Source organism: Carassius auratus, chromosome 45 (genome assembly GCF_003368295.1).
Source record: "Carassius auratus strain Wakin chromosome 45, ASM336829v1, whole genome shotgun sequence".
Classification (NCBI taxonomy): Eukaryota; Metazoa; Chordata; class Actinopteri; order Cypriniformes; family Cyprinidae; genus Carassius; species Carassius auratus.
This window is the reverse complement of record NC_039287.1, coordinates 10,740,529-10,755,866: the sequence shown is the minus strand read 5'-3', so window position 1 is coordinate 10,755,866 and position 15,338 is coordinate 10,740,529. Positions and strand designations below refer to the sequence as shown.

At 36.5% G+C, this 15,338-nt stretch overlaps 2 protein-coding genes across 2 annotated transcripts; both read right to left on the bottom strand.

The window, feature by feature from the left end:
- Window positions 1-396: 396 nt before the first annotated feature.
- On the bottom strand, window positions 397-5,089 carry LOC113063260 (probable G-protein coupled receptor 132). Its single transcript, XM_026233514.1, has 2 exons — window positions 4,921-5,089; window positions 397-2,885 (listed from the first exon to the last, which is right to left on the bottom strand). The coding sequence occupies exon 2, from the start codon at window positions 2,881-2,883 to the stop codon at window positions 1,810-1,812; it is 1,074 nt and encodes a 357-aa protein (XP_026089299.1). The 5' UTR covers window positions 2,884-2,885; window positions 4,921-5,089; the 3' UTR covers window positions 397-1,809.
- Window positions 5,090-5,732: 643 nt separating this feature from the next.
- LOC113063259 (spermatogenesis-defective protein 39 homolog) lies at window positions 5,733-13,811 on the bottom strand. Its single transcript, XM_026233513.1, is given in 20 exon segments — window positions 5,733-6,387; window positions 6,592-6,696; window positions 6,776-6,865; window positions 6,944-7,120; window positions 7,511-7,552; window positions 8,236-8,343; window positions 8,345-8,359; window positions 8,883-8,958; window positions 9,036-9,109; window positions 9,880-9,907; window positions 10,105-10,207; window positions 10,309-10,342; window positions 10,453-10,545; window positions 10,902-10,958; window positions 11,648-11,712; window positions 11,785-11,823; window positions 11,906-12,037; window positions 12,119-12,221; window positions 13,365-13,457; window positions 13,715-13,811. Coding segments are annotated over 19 exon segments (1,455 nt in total). The 5' UTR covers window positions 13,715-13,811; the 3' UTR covers window positions 5,733-6,366.
- Window positions 13,812-15,338: the final 1,527 nt, after the last annotated feature.

The window sequence follows — 15,338 nt, the reverse complement described above, 5'->3', positions numbered from 1 at the left end:
AATCTGTGAATTTCCAGTGGCAAAGATATTTCACAGAAATAAGATTTTTTCCCAGGATATGGCTTCACATTCTGTGTAAAATATAGTTTTGTTTATGCCACACAGCAGGGACGGGCACCAGTAGGGAGATGGTTTTTCATTGGCTGAGGACAGCTGCTGGCTGCTTAATTATTAATTGAGGGAAGGGCCAATTAGGAACTGAGTTAATTATTCAGGATGTTTACAGTGGAAGGAGAGGGCAGACATACCAGGTGACCATGAATTTGTCTGGCTTTTTCATGAAAGACCAAAAATTGTCATATGCATTTACTAAAAAGTGTAGAGGAAAGATGCTAAACTATTACAGTTGCTCAAAATTTAATCAGAAATAGAGTAGTCAGCATTTTTTTATTATTATTATTAGTCTACACATCTCTCATACTTAAAAGAGCACACACAAATGGATAGTTTTGATCGACCCAAACTTTAATCATCAGACCACAGAAACCAACAATTCTCAATATTTAATGCTCAAATGGCAAATATCACATATTACCCATTGTAATTATTTTGCACTTTGTCCTTAGAGTGCTTTGTTTCTGTGAAAAACATAAATACATTTATTAAAAATGTTCAGTATCTGTTGAAATACTTCATTTACAAATTTTAGTATCATACTCTTAAATCCATGTAAAATTCACAGGAAAGTTTTTTGGTGCTTCTCTTGTAATCTCGCTCGAGTTTATTTAAAGTTTCTTAGAAGAGCGGAATTATGTGCAAATTGTCCATCATAATTTGGTGACTGTATGAGAAAAGCTTGACTGAGATTTATAATGGTCTAATTTACAAAGAGAAATCTGGAAAATGGGACAAATGGGAAAATCAAGCAAAATAAGAGTGTTACACCTTAAAAAAACGGGAATACAACAGAATGTGTAATGGGTCCTGAAATTATGACATTCACTAAAATAACAATTAGTCATAATGCAAAACACAACCATTCCAAAAATCGTATAAAAACCCAGCAAAAAACGATAATTTATAGAAATATATACATTACATTTGTACATAGTAAACTTGCCAAACAACACGGTCATCACTTAAAGACATGCAGTTTAACGCTGACACATTACATTAAAAATATGTTTCCACTAGGAAACAGAAATCATGTACTGAGCTTCTACAATAAACCGGTCACCGGATTTGCCCTTATTCTACCCAGTTTGTAGCCCCAAATCTGTGATCGGTTCTGAGGCACTTAGCAACTAATTATAAGGTTATCCCACATTTTTTCTAACAATTTATTGGTATTTATACCTTTTGGACAGGCAGACATTCTGAGAATTGTACACATTTCCTGATAATGTTTTGTTTTGTGAACTTTATTTATGTACAGTATGATCTATTTTGGTATGAGTAATAAAGGCCATGTCAGATCAAAATCAAACGAAGTGAGTCAGTTTCAAAAGTGGGCCAGATGGCCTCTTCCTGTACATCGAGTTTGATCTGGAGAATATCGTCTAGATATGAGTCCAAGATAATCAGAAGCTGCAGCACAGACTGGGGTGTTACGGAAACTTTCTGTGACGGAAGAATAGGAGAATGTAGGAGGTATGAAATACACAGAGACAATCTTATAGTGAGATCCTTTCAGTCAAAAAAAAAAAACACATTAACAGGAAAATCATTTAAGTTTTTTTTTTTTTTTTTTTGCCAGATCTGTCCAACTTCAAGATGTCATTGTGCTGATGTAACAACCCCTGACTTTTCCCTTTGATATTATCCAAGCGATAGCACATCAAGCAAAAAATGTCCAATGCATCTAAAATTTTAGCATGCTGAGAGACACGTCCTCATTTGATTGCCCTTTGTTGGGACGGGGTCTGAATTGCTTTTGGAGCTGTTCATGTTGTGCTGGCTGCTGTGACTCAAGTTGACTCTGTTCCACAGCGACGCCATGCTTCTTCTGATCTCCTGACGGATGTTGTTGCTGGACAACACGTAGAGAATGGGGTTGAAGGCGCTGTTGAAAGTCGACAGCCCTAAGGAGATTTTGTAGGGTGTGTAGATGTGCTGTTCAAAGTGACATTTCTCTTGCAGCTTGGGGAAGTGGAAGGTAATGGCACGCAAGAGCAAGATGATGTGGTACGGAGCGAAACAGATCAAAAACAGCGCCACCACCGCCACAGCCAGGTAGCGCACCTTGTTTTTCTGATGAGGATTGAGGCTGGTGCTGGCCTGGACGTTGGCAAGAATGGCTCTATTGGTGAAGATCAGGATGGCAAGGGGAATGCAAAAGCCGATGCAAACACGGGCGTAGCTGAATCCGGTAACCACCGCTGAGCTCTGGCTGGGCTCAAAACAACGCCGATTTCCTTCAGCGGCATTGCCTTCAGGCATCATGAAGACAGGCGCGTGACCCGAGCCCACCACCATGTAGATCGAAAACGCCACAATAACTGCGATCCTTTTCTGGCGAAGACCGCGAGATTCGATGGCATAAACCACCGCCACATACCGGTCAATGGACACGCAGCAGAGCAGGAAGATGCTGATGTACATGTTGTTGAAGAACACAAAGCCAGTCACTTTGCAGGCCATGGAGCTCCAGGGCCACTCGTGGTTTCTACTGATGTACACTGTCCACATAGGCAGCGTGAAGAGGTAGGTGAGGTCGCACACGGACAGGCTGAGCAGGTAGATGCCCAGGACGTTGTTACGACACACCTGGTGGAAGGTGAGGTAGACCGTGGCCAGGTTGGCTGGCAAGCCGATGATAAAAACCATAATGTAGAGCACCATCAGTGGAACGCGGTCATCCTCAAAGGATATTTCACAGGGCACCTTCACACTCTGGTTCATGGTCGTCAGGATGCTCTGTGCCACAGTGGACTCCTGCATCATATCTGGGAGGAAAAATAAAGAGAGAAATGAGAATTAGGGGTGAAACAAAACTGTGGGAGCCCTGCACAAGTAACAAATCATTCAAATAATTCCCGTGGTTCATTATTTTGTGGCCCTGTTTTAATAATATGTTCCCTAATTTTAGTTAAATCGTATCCACTTTGTACTATTTTGTTTCCTCATTTATTTTGAATAGCTGCCACATTGTACTAGGTCATTCTCTTAATTGTTATACATTTAAATTGTTTCCATGAGGCGATGTGAACATTTTTATTTTGTATACATACAATATCTTTTTTTTATTTTTTTTTTACATTTGTAGGGTTAAAAAAAGTAGGCACAGTACACATTTTGAAATAAAAATAAATTGAAATTAAAGAAAGTTTTAGAAATAAAAAAGGCCTAAAGACCTAAAATTTAATTTAAAAAAATAAATAAAAAAATAACAACAGAAGCAAACAGGTAAAAGCCTATTTCTACACTAACACCAAACGTTAAACAGAATAGGTGTGCTTTGAATTTTTTTTAAACTACATTGGTCATCTAATAAAAGTACGGTAGTTTCCCTTTGACCTGAAAGCAAAAGGGTAAAACTCTCCAATCTAACCGCATGACACTGGATGTAGTGTTTCAGTGTTTCTGCATGTCTCATCCATAGTAAAACAGCCACATTCCTTTATCTCCATAAAGCACGTTATACCACTCCCTACATTTTCCCCAGCTAGACAAGACAGCCACTGAAATATTCATAGAGACCCCATCTTCCACAGGGAGAGGGGGAAGAAACAAGTCCATCAGAACAGAAACATGCTAGTGGGAAAACACATTTGTTTCTAAATGAATTATATGAATCATAGTGTAACGGTCTCTAGACATTTGAGAATGTAAAACTGAGTGGTTATTGATACTAAATTGAATAGACACAGTAATTGAGCAAGCTATTTTTAAAGGTCAGAGAGTAATGACTGTTAAACCACCCATAGGTTTATGCAAACTGCATACTAAAGCTGGCTAAGAGTCATTTCCTTTCTTTGTTGCTTCTTGCTTTTCACACTGAGAAAAAAACCCTGACCTTGACCGTGAACTCAACAGAGTATTGAGCAAATAAACAGTGCAAGACCTCAATTTGACCTAATGACACAAAGACAGTTGGACTGATAATAATGGCATTGATGGTCAGTTTCAAGAAAGACACGGATACAAAGACAGTGGAGGGAGAAAAAGATTCAGCATTATTCTATCAGTCTTCATTGTGTTCTGTGACCTCTTTAAAGTCATTAAATCACTGCACGGGTGTTAAGAAAGACACTGTGATTTCTGGATCAGATGAAACCTTTTATTCCCTCGTCACATATCATTAGTGTCAAGACACTGGCCATGCTCAGTCAAGTGTAGGAGACCTTTATTTTTAGATGCTCCAAGCTGATTTGGACAAGCAAGTTCAAACATGATGGTCTACAGCAAGAAGATGCCAGACATACCATTATTTATTATCGTAAAATTTATTTGATTTAAAATCAATGTGCTTTACAGGTATCAGAACAGACAAATAAATGTTCTGAGTCTAAATTAAACTTGACATCTTTATTAAATATTTAGGACTCCTTTGTTTGTCATAATGCCTACACCAAAATCGCACCATACTAAACCATTCAAGGTATTTTTTTATTACTATTTATTTATTTGTTAGAAAGATGACATTTAAGACGTTAGACCTGTTTTTAAAACCTCCTTTGATTTTAATTTATTTTGCCAACTTTCTAATGAATGATCTGGTAAGGATTATCCAGCGTTGTAATCTTAGTTAATGTACATTAATACAATTATTATAGTAAGGTGTTTTAGCTGTAGAGTGTTTCAGAGAAACCCGTTTTATTGAGGTAAGAAGTTGGAAAGCCCTGTTCTAGATAATAAAACACACATGCACATCCTATTTCAGATTGTAGGTGTCCTGAAAAAAAGTACTTCTCACTATGTAAACGCAAATATGACTTTGATTTTCTTTAAATGTATAGGGGTTAAAATCGTGGCTCTTACCTCTTAATGGTGTCAAGAAAGCGTCCGCTCTTTATCCATAACCACTGAACTTACTGTAGTGTCGCGCTCCGCGTGAAGTGACGAGGAGCAAGCGCGCGCACAGTTGAAAACCCAACAGACAATAGGCTTCCTACACGATCACATGATCCTCGCTTCTGCTTTCTGTGACTGACAGCTGTCTCACAATGTGTTGTTTCAAATGAATGAAAAAGAGGAAACCTCCATGACGCAGGACAGCGCGTGCTGTGTGAGTGAGTTTTTCTCAAAACCAAATTTAAATTTCCTTCACTTGTTTTTGTGTGCAAAAACTTCCAGTGAACAAAGAATGATAATTACTTTAAATATCAGCACATTACTTGTCATAACCCCAAAAACTAGGCACCTCAGATGTTTATAATTTAGAGTAGTGTTTTCATTACCGGTTACAAAGTTTATAATCTTACAATTACATATAATCTTATATTTACATTTATTATTATCAGAAATAATTTTGAGTTTAACATGATGCAGAATAGGACCATTTGAAAATATATGATAAATAAAAAAAATACATTATTAAATCATTTCGATGTTTAAATGTTAAATAAATTATGACAGTTGTTTTTCAACTGTTCGTCATGAATAAAAGTTTATTTTATTTTTTCGGAAACCATTGTTACCATTCATGACTTTAACTGTCCATTCGTGGTTGGCTATTATGATATTGTACAAATACCACAACTATAAACGAAAGCTGTAAAGTTTACACACATTTATGTCTATATATGAAAATAACAAAGTTGAACAAACTTAAATTTGTGGAAATCCAATGAAAAGGTTATGTGACGCACAGTTTATTGTAAGACCTAAAGTAATGCCACAGGGGGACTTCCCAGCTCATACTGCTACTATACACTTTGTCATTAGAAATCACCCTCCATTTACAGAAACTGTGGTTATCCTGCAATCGAGTCAAATCTGTACTGCTGAATCACTCAAAACATCTTTAACAGCTTTTATCTTACCAGCATTCAAATCTTCAGTCACATTTTTACCAGTAAACCTGTATAAACAGTTCAGTAGCGTATTATTTTTAATAAAAAATAAAAAAGAGGGGCAAGGAATGTTCAGAAATCCATATACAGGCAAACAAAAAGGTGTGAGGGGTTGAAGATTATGTTGTTCACGTCAGCAACCACTGATACTTTCTTATTTCTTTAGAAATGTTCATCTTTAGAGTTGGCAGAGGGACATTTGGCAGTTTAATCACATTGAACAGATACATTTGCAAAAGAATCACTCAGAATGACTCACTCCACTGATTCCTGAAATGTTCAAATCCTGTGAGGATCTCAGTCCGGTTTGTTCGGGATTAACTCAATATTAAGCAGCTTCATAGTGTTTTTTGTGTAACATTGTCTGTTAAAGAGCATCTGTTCACCACTGCCTCGTGTCTGGGTCCAAGTGTCAGTTTTTCCATCTGATTTGCTGGAGTAAAAAAAATAAATAAAAAATGAATCTTAAATTTCTTCATTTTACACAAACACAGTTTTGCATTGCAACAGATGAAGTGACCAATATAATACACTGATAAATTACTGTAAGGTGTTTCTCAAGATTTCTCCTCAAACCTTCTCATAATACAATGTGAATAAGAAAATGTCTCAAAAGTGGAGGCTCGCTTCCTCTTACCACATTATTAAGGAGTTGCTGGATCTTCCTGTATTCAGGCGAGTCTCGTTCTAGCTTCTCTCTGTAAACAATAAGCTGCTGCCGGTCCTTCAGGTCTCTGTATATCTGAATGAACAACACAAACGCAGTGATTTACACCGAGAGAGCCGTAAACGCTGCCAAAGCGACTCGAGAATGAACTCACGTTAATGACGATGTCGTGGCATTTATATTTCAGAGCCCCGCTGAGTTTGAGGTCTGGGTCGTCGATGAGGTTCACGTACTCCTGCAGCACCTGCAGATCATGGGACAGCCTGATGAAGTGCACGCGAGGAAACGGAGCAGGTTTATTACAACACGGAGACTGACGTACGTTTACAGGGGCGCTGTTCTTATGCAGGATGTCCACCACTCTGTGGAAGCCAATGGGAGATCTTTTCTTGGTGTATCCCAGCCAGTTCTTGGTGTTGAACAGACTATCCACATCAAACCAGGACCTCAGCTTCGCTCTGGCGCCAAGAGCCGTGAGAATGTACTGCTTTTCTGAAATCTGCAAACGTTTTTATACCGGACTTTAAAAAGTTTAAGTTAAAAAATGGATGGTTAATTTAATTAGATTAAGACTAGTCTAAGTCTAGATACACTTGAATTAATTTGTTTCTAATGACTGTAGAAACATCTAAAGGTGCAGGTGTTCGTAGTCAAATATGAAAACTATAGTATAAGAACAGGAATCAAGATGACTTTGAAGAATGTTTTTGGTCATTTGTCAGTTCAACCACTTCCAGTTTTGATGACTTAACTATTGGTAAAAGTATTAGTACAGAATGAGTAAGTGTGTCCAGACTTTTGATGGTGCTGTATGTTGGTAAATATTAAATACGATTAGGTGCAATTTTAATCAAATATGAGTAATTTGATGACATATGACTTATTTTACCCGGAAAGTTTTTCGAATGTTCGAAGGGCTGCTAAAAGTTCCCTGTAGAAGAAGAAAAGAATGAAAATGATTGAAATACAGTTGCCCAACAAGTATCTGGAGATTTAAACAACACTTTAAAATCTACAGGTATCAAACCAGGAGACATTTCTTTAAAAATGGCACTTTTCAGAAATCACACGATGAACCTCGTTAGGTTTCAGATTACAAAACAATAGATATATTGTTATTTCTAAATGGCTATATTAGACAAAGAGTTAGTCAATTAGTAAATTGATTAGCCACAAAGTAAGACAAGCTCAATGTAATACAATAATTATATATAAAATGAATCACGGTGTAAAAAAAAAAAAAAAAAAAAGGTCGTATGTTTTGAACTTTGATGTTAAGAAATGATTCCTGATCAGCAAATCAGCATCTAAGAATGATTTCTGAAGGATCATGTGACACTGAAGACTGGAGCAATGATGCTGAAAATTCAGCTTTGCAACACAAGAATAAATAACATTTTAAAATTCATTTTAAATCCTTATAATATTTGGATGCCTTGATGAGACTTCTTTTAAAACCAGAATCTTTCCAACCCCCAAACTTTCAAACAGTAGTGTATATTGTAATACTTCATTATATTACATTTCTAGATTACATACTGTATAGTAGAATATATTCCATTAGTCTGCATAATATTTTACAATTCAGGGCAGGAGTGAAGCAGGAGCTTGTACCTCGGACTCTCCGTAATGGTAAAAGCAGGAGTAGTACAGTGTGGTGATGATTGGCATATTAAGGATGGACGCTTTTCTAGGGAACTTCTTAAAGATTTCTCCATCTGCCCTTCTTGTCACTAGCCTGAAAAAACAGATCCACAAACAAAATAAAATAATAATACAGTGAACCCACCTGATACACCCTAATTAAAACCCTTCTGGGAGCTAGTTTCTCACGTCTGTGCTTTTCACATCCACATTCAGTGCTCATATTAACAGATTCTGAAACTCTCACAGCATGTGTGTGCAGCGATGCTCTGTCTCAGAAGCAACAATGAGCTCAGCTTATTATATTAGCCAAATATTATGAATCTAGCATTAAACTAAAAAAAAAAAAAAAAAGAGACCTACAAATTGCTTTATCAACAAAATCATGTGTCTAAACATATTACAATGGTTCCTAATTTTCCATTTATAGAAAAAAAGGTCTAGGGCTACATGCAAGTTACAAAATCAATAAATATTTGTTAAATCTGTACATTTTATTATCTACCAGATTATTAAAGATACTTTCAATACAGTAACCCAGAAATCAGACACACTGACTGTTATTTTAAAATGTGTGTAATATGATATAATATAAGTGAATAATAAACAACCGTCACCTCTATGATGATCTGCCTCTCGAGGAGTGTATAGTGGTCTTGAACGTGAGTGGCATCATCTTGAGAGAAAGGAAGGCTGAGAACAAACAGAGAGACCCCACAGATCACTAAAGATCAGCAGGAGACTGTAGAATCAGTCTGAAAGATCTTTACCTGAGGCAGCTCTTAAGGAAGTCTCTTCTTCGACCTTCATCCTTAATATTTAAGTGTTCTTTGTAATGCATCAACTGTTGAAAATAAAAAGGAAGGCGGTTTAATGCGTGTAATCAAACAGAAACTTTACTACTAATTACTGAAGACACAAAGTAAGATGAAAACGTTGAAAAATACTTTAAAAAAATGTATTATTTTTGTTAATGTTAATTCCAACTTTTACTAATACATTATTAAAATCAAAAGCTGCATCTGTTAATATTATTTAATGAACCTGAGCTAACATGAACTAACAATGAACAATTCTATTTTTATTAACTAATGTTTACAGATGAATAAATACTGTTGCTAATCTGTTTATGGTAAATCTACTTGCTGTAAACAGTTACCAAAAATTTTATTAGAATGCCCAACTTCCCCTCTTTTCACTTTCATTTTAGACATTTAATGTCAATGAGACAAAAGCCGAATGTGGTCATTTTGTTAAGGCCATTTTATTCCTCTTTTCACTTCCATGGTATTTAAACTTATTTATTGAAGTACTTTTAATCTAGATGAAAAATGTTTGCATCATCGGTTCCAGGTTTACTTTTCACAGGGGAAAATTTGGTACTACAGTGCATGTGAGCACATGAAAGAGGAAGTGTTTGCATTTCAGTTAGTTAATATACTGGGCTCTCCCCTCCAGTTGAAGAAAGCACCCATGAATTGGGAGGTGCTTTTTGTTGACACGAGTCAGATTTAGTCATATGACCTGGAGGCGGCACTGCTATAAAGGGTTGAGTACGTACGGTCATGTGGGTTCTGATGTTTGTACAAGTTTGTAAGTGCAGTTAGTACCTACCGCCATATCTTCGGTCCTGCCCAGAGCCCTAAAATACAGTCATGTGACCAACGTCATAAACGTTATTCAAATAAAACACACAGCAATACAACTCAGATCAAATAAAGAATGCAAAAATATGAAAAGATGCCAACTGCCCTTACAGAAAAACAATGAAGACACAACTTTTTTTTTAACCTGTTACTCACTACGAGGGGAAGTTAAATATCTAAACGGCAAACTTACTTCAGTAACTCGACCAAAAGCTTTTGCTCTCCCATCTCTTTTAAATAGTGAACATAATGACGCAAAGCCACATCCCTCGCCATTAACTCGCGAAAGAGGATTTCTGCAGCAATGACAAAAAACAACAATCCTGGCTTTCTATAAAATATTTCACTTATTGTGAAAATGACAGATGACAGAATGACGGATCACAAAACATCTCACCTTTACTTAATGACTTTTTTAAAAATATCAAGACCTGCAATAGGAAAACGTAAATGATCAGTGAATAAGTACAAGCTTTTCCTATTGATATGCACCATCATAGCAGTGCTTCCACATAGAGTGTGTGAGAGATGTTCTGCTCACAGCAGTGATAATGTTGCCATCATAAACAGCAACTGCTTCATCCAGCAGCAGAAGTTTGTCCTGAAGAGAGCGGAACTTTTCTAGAGAAAATGCCTGCAAAAGATTCATTTTAATAAGATGCAAAAAGCATATTTTTCCATGTACAAGCATTCAAAAGTGTTCATATATTCTGATTAAATACTTTTTTTGCCAGCAACATTAATATGTGACTTATATTTTATTATATTACAGTAAATATTTTACAAGTGTGTGGTTCTATTTTTTTTTTTTTTAGGAGGGTTCTTAAAAATGTGAAATGTAAATAACTGAGCCTCCACCTACTTATTAACTACAAAGAGAAAAAAAACGAATGGCTTTATCCTGTTATATCAGACCTCCTGACTTTCTAGTGCACTAGCTCTTCAATCAGTAAATATAATTTCTATATACATCTCTTTGCTGCCCCCTACCCGTCCTTTCTGCATTCTCCTCACGGTTTCCTCAGGACTCAGGTCACTCACAAAATCCTATGACCATTTAAAAAACAAATCAATGTTAGAAACTTACAGAAAAAAAAACAATTAATTACACAGTGAAAAGTTCTGGACAAGCTTACACTATCATTCAAAATAGTACTTTTATTCAGCAAAGAGGCATTACATTGATCAGAGTGACTGTATAAATAATTATAATGTTACATTTTCAAATAAATGCTGTTCTTTTGATCTTTCTATCCATCAAACACTCCTGAGCTTCTACAAAAATATTAAGCAGCACAACTGTATTTAACTTGACAGCATATTGGACTGATTTGAAGGATCATGTGACACTGAAGAAAGGAGTATTGATGCTGAAAACTCAGCTTTGCATCACAGGATTCAATTATATTTAATATTCAAATACAAAACATTCATTTTAAATTGTAATAATTCTGTTAAATAAATATGACTATTTAACTGTATCTTTAGTGTTCTTGTGGCTCAATGTTAGAGCATTGCATTAGCAGTGCAAAAGGTTGTGGGTTTCATTCCCAGGGAACACATGTTAGGTAAAACATTTTAGCATGAATGCATTGTAAGTTGCTTTGGATAAAAGCATCTGCTAAATGCATATATTTAATTTATTTTTTAATCAAATAAATGTATCCTTGATGAACAAAAACATTACAAATCTCACCGACCCCAAATGTTGACATAAACATGTCCATAGATATTACCTTTCCTTCTGACTTGGGCTTCCTCAGTTCTGGTGCGTATGTTCTAGAAGATGTGTCACTAAAAGCTAGAAAACAGTGAACAAACACACTTAATATCGGGCTAAATCTTTCTAAATGCTTCAGTGACTTGAACTTACACTCAGAGAAGGACTGGAAAGCACCAGGTTTGCTCTTCGCTGAGGGAACATAAACTAAATCAGACTGGTGGGTCTACAATGATTGAACTAAAACATTCAAGAACCCTTCACTGTCGATTACCTTTAAACAGGGAGCTCAGGGAGTATCCAGACCCCTGTTTGGACAGTGATGGAGTGGTGTCTATTTTGGGGAAGCTCTGCTCACTGCCCGAGCGGATACTGGAGGCGGTTTCCTTCACAGACCATGAGATGCCTAAACATAAAAACTGTTGAGCATCCAGATGAAGGACAGACAGTAAAGACAGTAGCAGAGATCAGAGAAAGGACTGCATACTTCCCACAGGCTCCCCACTCCAGCTGACTCTCTCAACATCATCCTCATCATCATCATCATCACCCACCAGGATGCTGTTCACGGCCCGTTTGGACTCTTTCAGCTGGGAAACAACACCACAACGTGTGAGAGGAAAAATACAATACAAACATTGTATACAAAACACATTGTGATTGAACAAGATTGTGATTTTAACAATCTTTCCTCACCAATGACACCTTGTTTAATTTAATTCCTTTAATTTATCCACTTTAATGCACTATTTCTGTAAACATGTTCGTTATGTTCAAATACAAATACATACTTTTGCTTTGACAATAGCTAACAAAAAGCCAACGATTTAAATTCGGAAAGAACATGCTCCGCGATCTATTTGAATTCTATTGAGAAACTGAATCTTTAAAATGCTATGAAGAAAATATTATCTAAAAAAAAAGCCCATAAACTAAAAAGACTGATGAAAAGAGGAGAAAACAATCTTGCACAGGCACTACAAACATATATTAAAATCTTTTTAAACTATGCATGACCAACGTTACTAGATTTTATCACATTTTATTGTACTTGCTTATTTGTTGTGGTAACTTTTTAACTGATAATAGATAATATGTTAGAGAAATAGATTTTTCCCTATAGAGGTATATTACAACTGTGGCATGTTGTAGCTATTGCTTCTAAATGTGCAGGATGTTGTTTTTAATAACAAATGCAAAAAGATTAATAATAATAAAAAAGTCATTATTGGACTGGTAAGGATTAATAAGCTAGCCTTATATATATATATATATATATATATATATATATATATATATATATATATATATATTTTTTTTTTTTTTATATATATATATATATAAAAATAAGGCTATTTGCTGCGAGGCCCCCTCAAGCACGGGCCCGGTGCGCTCGCACCAGCTGTAATACATTTCTTACATTTAGTATGAGTTTAGACTTTACACTGATTTCAGTTAGACTGACTTATCATGGCATGTTGTATTACTATAGATCTATAGCATAAATAATATAAAATACATGATATAATATCCTATGCAAGTAATTGTTAAGGCTATTAATTTATTGCAGTTATGTAAGCAACCAACCTTGTGTGTGTGGATGATAGCACAAATTACCGCTTAAAAACAGAAACAAACCAAAACTACGCCCTTGGTTTTAGGGCTGATTGGGTAATAAAGTGGTAAACAGTCTTTGGACGCCATAGAGCTCAACTGAAACACAATCCACTGACCTGTGAAAACTCGTCGTCTTCATCATCAAATGTGAACGCTTTAAATTTGGAGCTGTTCCAGTACTCATCATCCTCTGGTTTGGCCCGTGTCATCTGAAACAAACACACACAAGTACCGCTTCATCTGATCTATTTCTGGTACCACAGAGGCTCAGCTACACGACACATCTGTCTCTTTATTTATCTGATATCCATATGCTGCCGTCATCTTAACCTGCCACTATGGCATTTCGTGCTTCGCTAAGATTGTCATTTGTAAGAAGCATATGCATCCGCTTTATTTTGCTGCTTAGACCATGAAAAACAAAAAAGGGCAATATGATTTTATAATAACGATGTAACAGACTTACCTTTGAAATATGACAGTGAAAAGCGACACATGAAACGTCAGATTTCTTTCCTGCTAGTTCCTGGTTTTAACATGTCGCCAAAATAAAAGTCCGAGAAGTGTCTGTGTGTGTGTGTGTTTCTGCTGTATTTTAAGATATTAGCACTTATATAACACAAATTATGTTAATTAATAGAGAATTAGTTAAAAATAAATACAAAATTCTAAAATTATATTTAAAGGAGTCATATGATGTTTTTTTAAAGAGCATTATTTTGTGTATTTGGTTTAACAGAATGTTTTTTAAATACTGAATACTATAGGTCCTCTATGGCCAGCCTCTCTCAAACACGTTGCTTTCTACAAAGTCCCTCCTACTGACAAGTGCAGTCTGCAATTTTTGCTTTTGTTGTTAATTTGTATGTGAATTGTCACTAAAGCATAAAAAAGACAAGCACAGTCTGCTCTGATTGGCCAACTGACTCAGTGAATTGTGATTGGCTGAACACCGCAAGCATTCGTTCGAAATGTAACGCCCCTTTCAATAATCGCGAGTTTCATCTTTCAAAATAAATGTAAAGAAAGTTAATAATGTCCTTAGTTTTACATCAGTTCAAGCTCAAGGAGGAGCAGAGTGACGTGACAGACACAGTGATGAAGCTCTATATGTTTTCAGTACACAAGCCATGGATGGTTAAAACAGCTGACTCCACTGATGTGACCCTCGGTGCGTTCCAAACTGTATAAGTTATATCGCCCTCAGAAGGGCACTTCGGAGTGCAAACAATTCATAACCGAAATGCTCAGAACTGGCCACTTCAAAGGGCCCTCTCTTATGATGACGGCGTCTCCGTGGGCACCTGATTATGACTCAGAAGGGCACTTCAAGAAACAGTTGTTTGAAGCTCTCACTCTGGAGGGTAAACCCTTTGAAGGGATAAGGGATGTGCCTGGAACCAGGGCATGTCTCTCTCTCTCTCTCTCTCTCACACACACAAACACACACACACAGCGCGGGCAAAACTCCGCATTTGAACATTCATTAGCAAATACTTAAACCTATGAGAAAACATACTTACAGTAGCTGATTCAGAAGCACCAGATTGTCATAGCAAAGTCAAAATTACCTTCTCTCCTAGGTTCATGAAACAGTCGTCCATAAAATGCGTTGCTGTTCTGAACTGCAAGTAATCTTAAAGCTTCCTAAATGCATATACTTTCAGAAGGCCAAAAAAAAAAAGTGAAAGTGACGTGACATTCAGCCAAGTATGGTGACCCATACTCAGAATTCATGCTCTGCATTTAACCCATCCGAAGTGCACACACACAGAGCAGTGAACACACACATTCACACTGTGAACACACACCCGGAGCAGTGGGCAGCCATTTATGCTGCGGCGCCCGGGGAGCAGTTGGGGGTTCGATGCCTTGCTCAAGGGCACCTCAGTCGTGGTATTGAAGGTGGAGAGAGAACTGTACATGCACTCTTTCCACTATGCACTATTTCCCACTGTTTTGTATATTAACTAAATTAACTCTTGGAGATTAATAAAAATCCAAAATATTTTGTAGCTGCAATTAAAGTACATACCAATGTATCAAATAGTAAAATAATATGCAGGTCTTGATCAATTATAATGTGATAT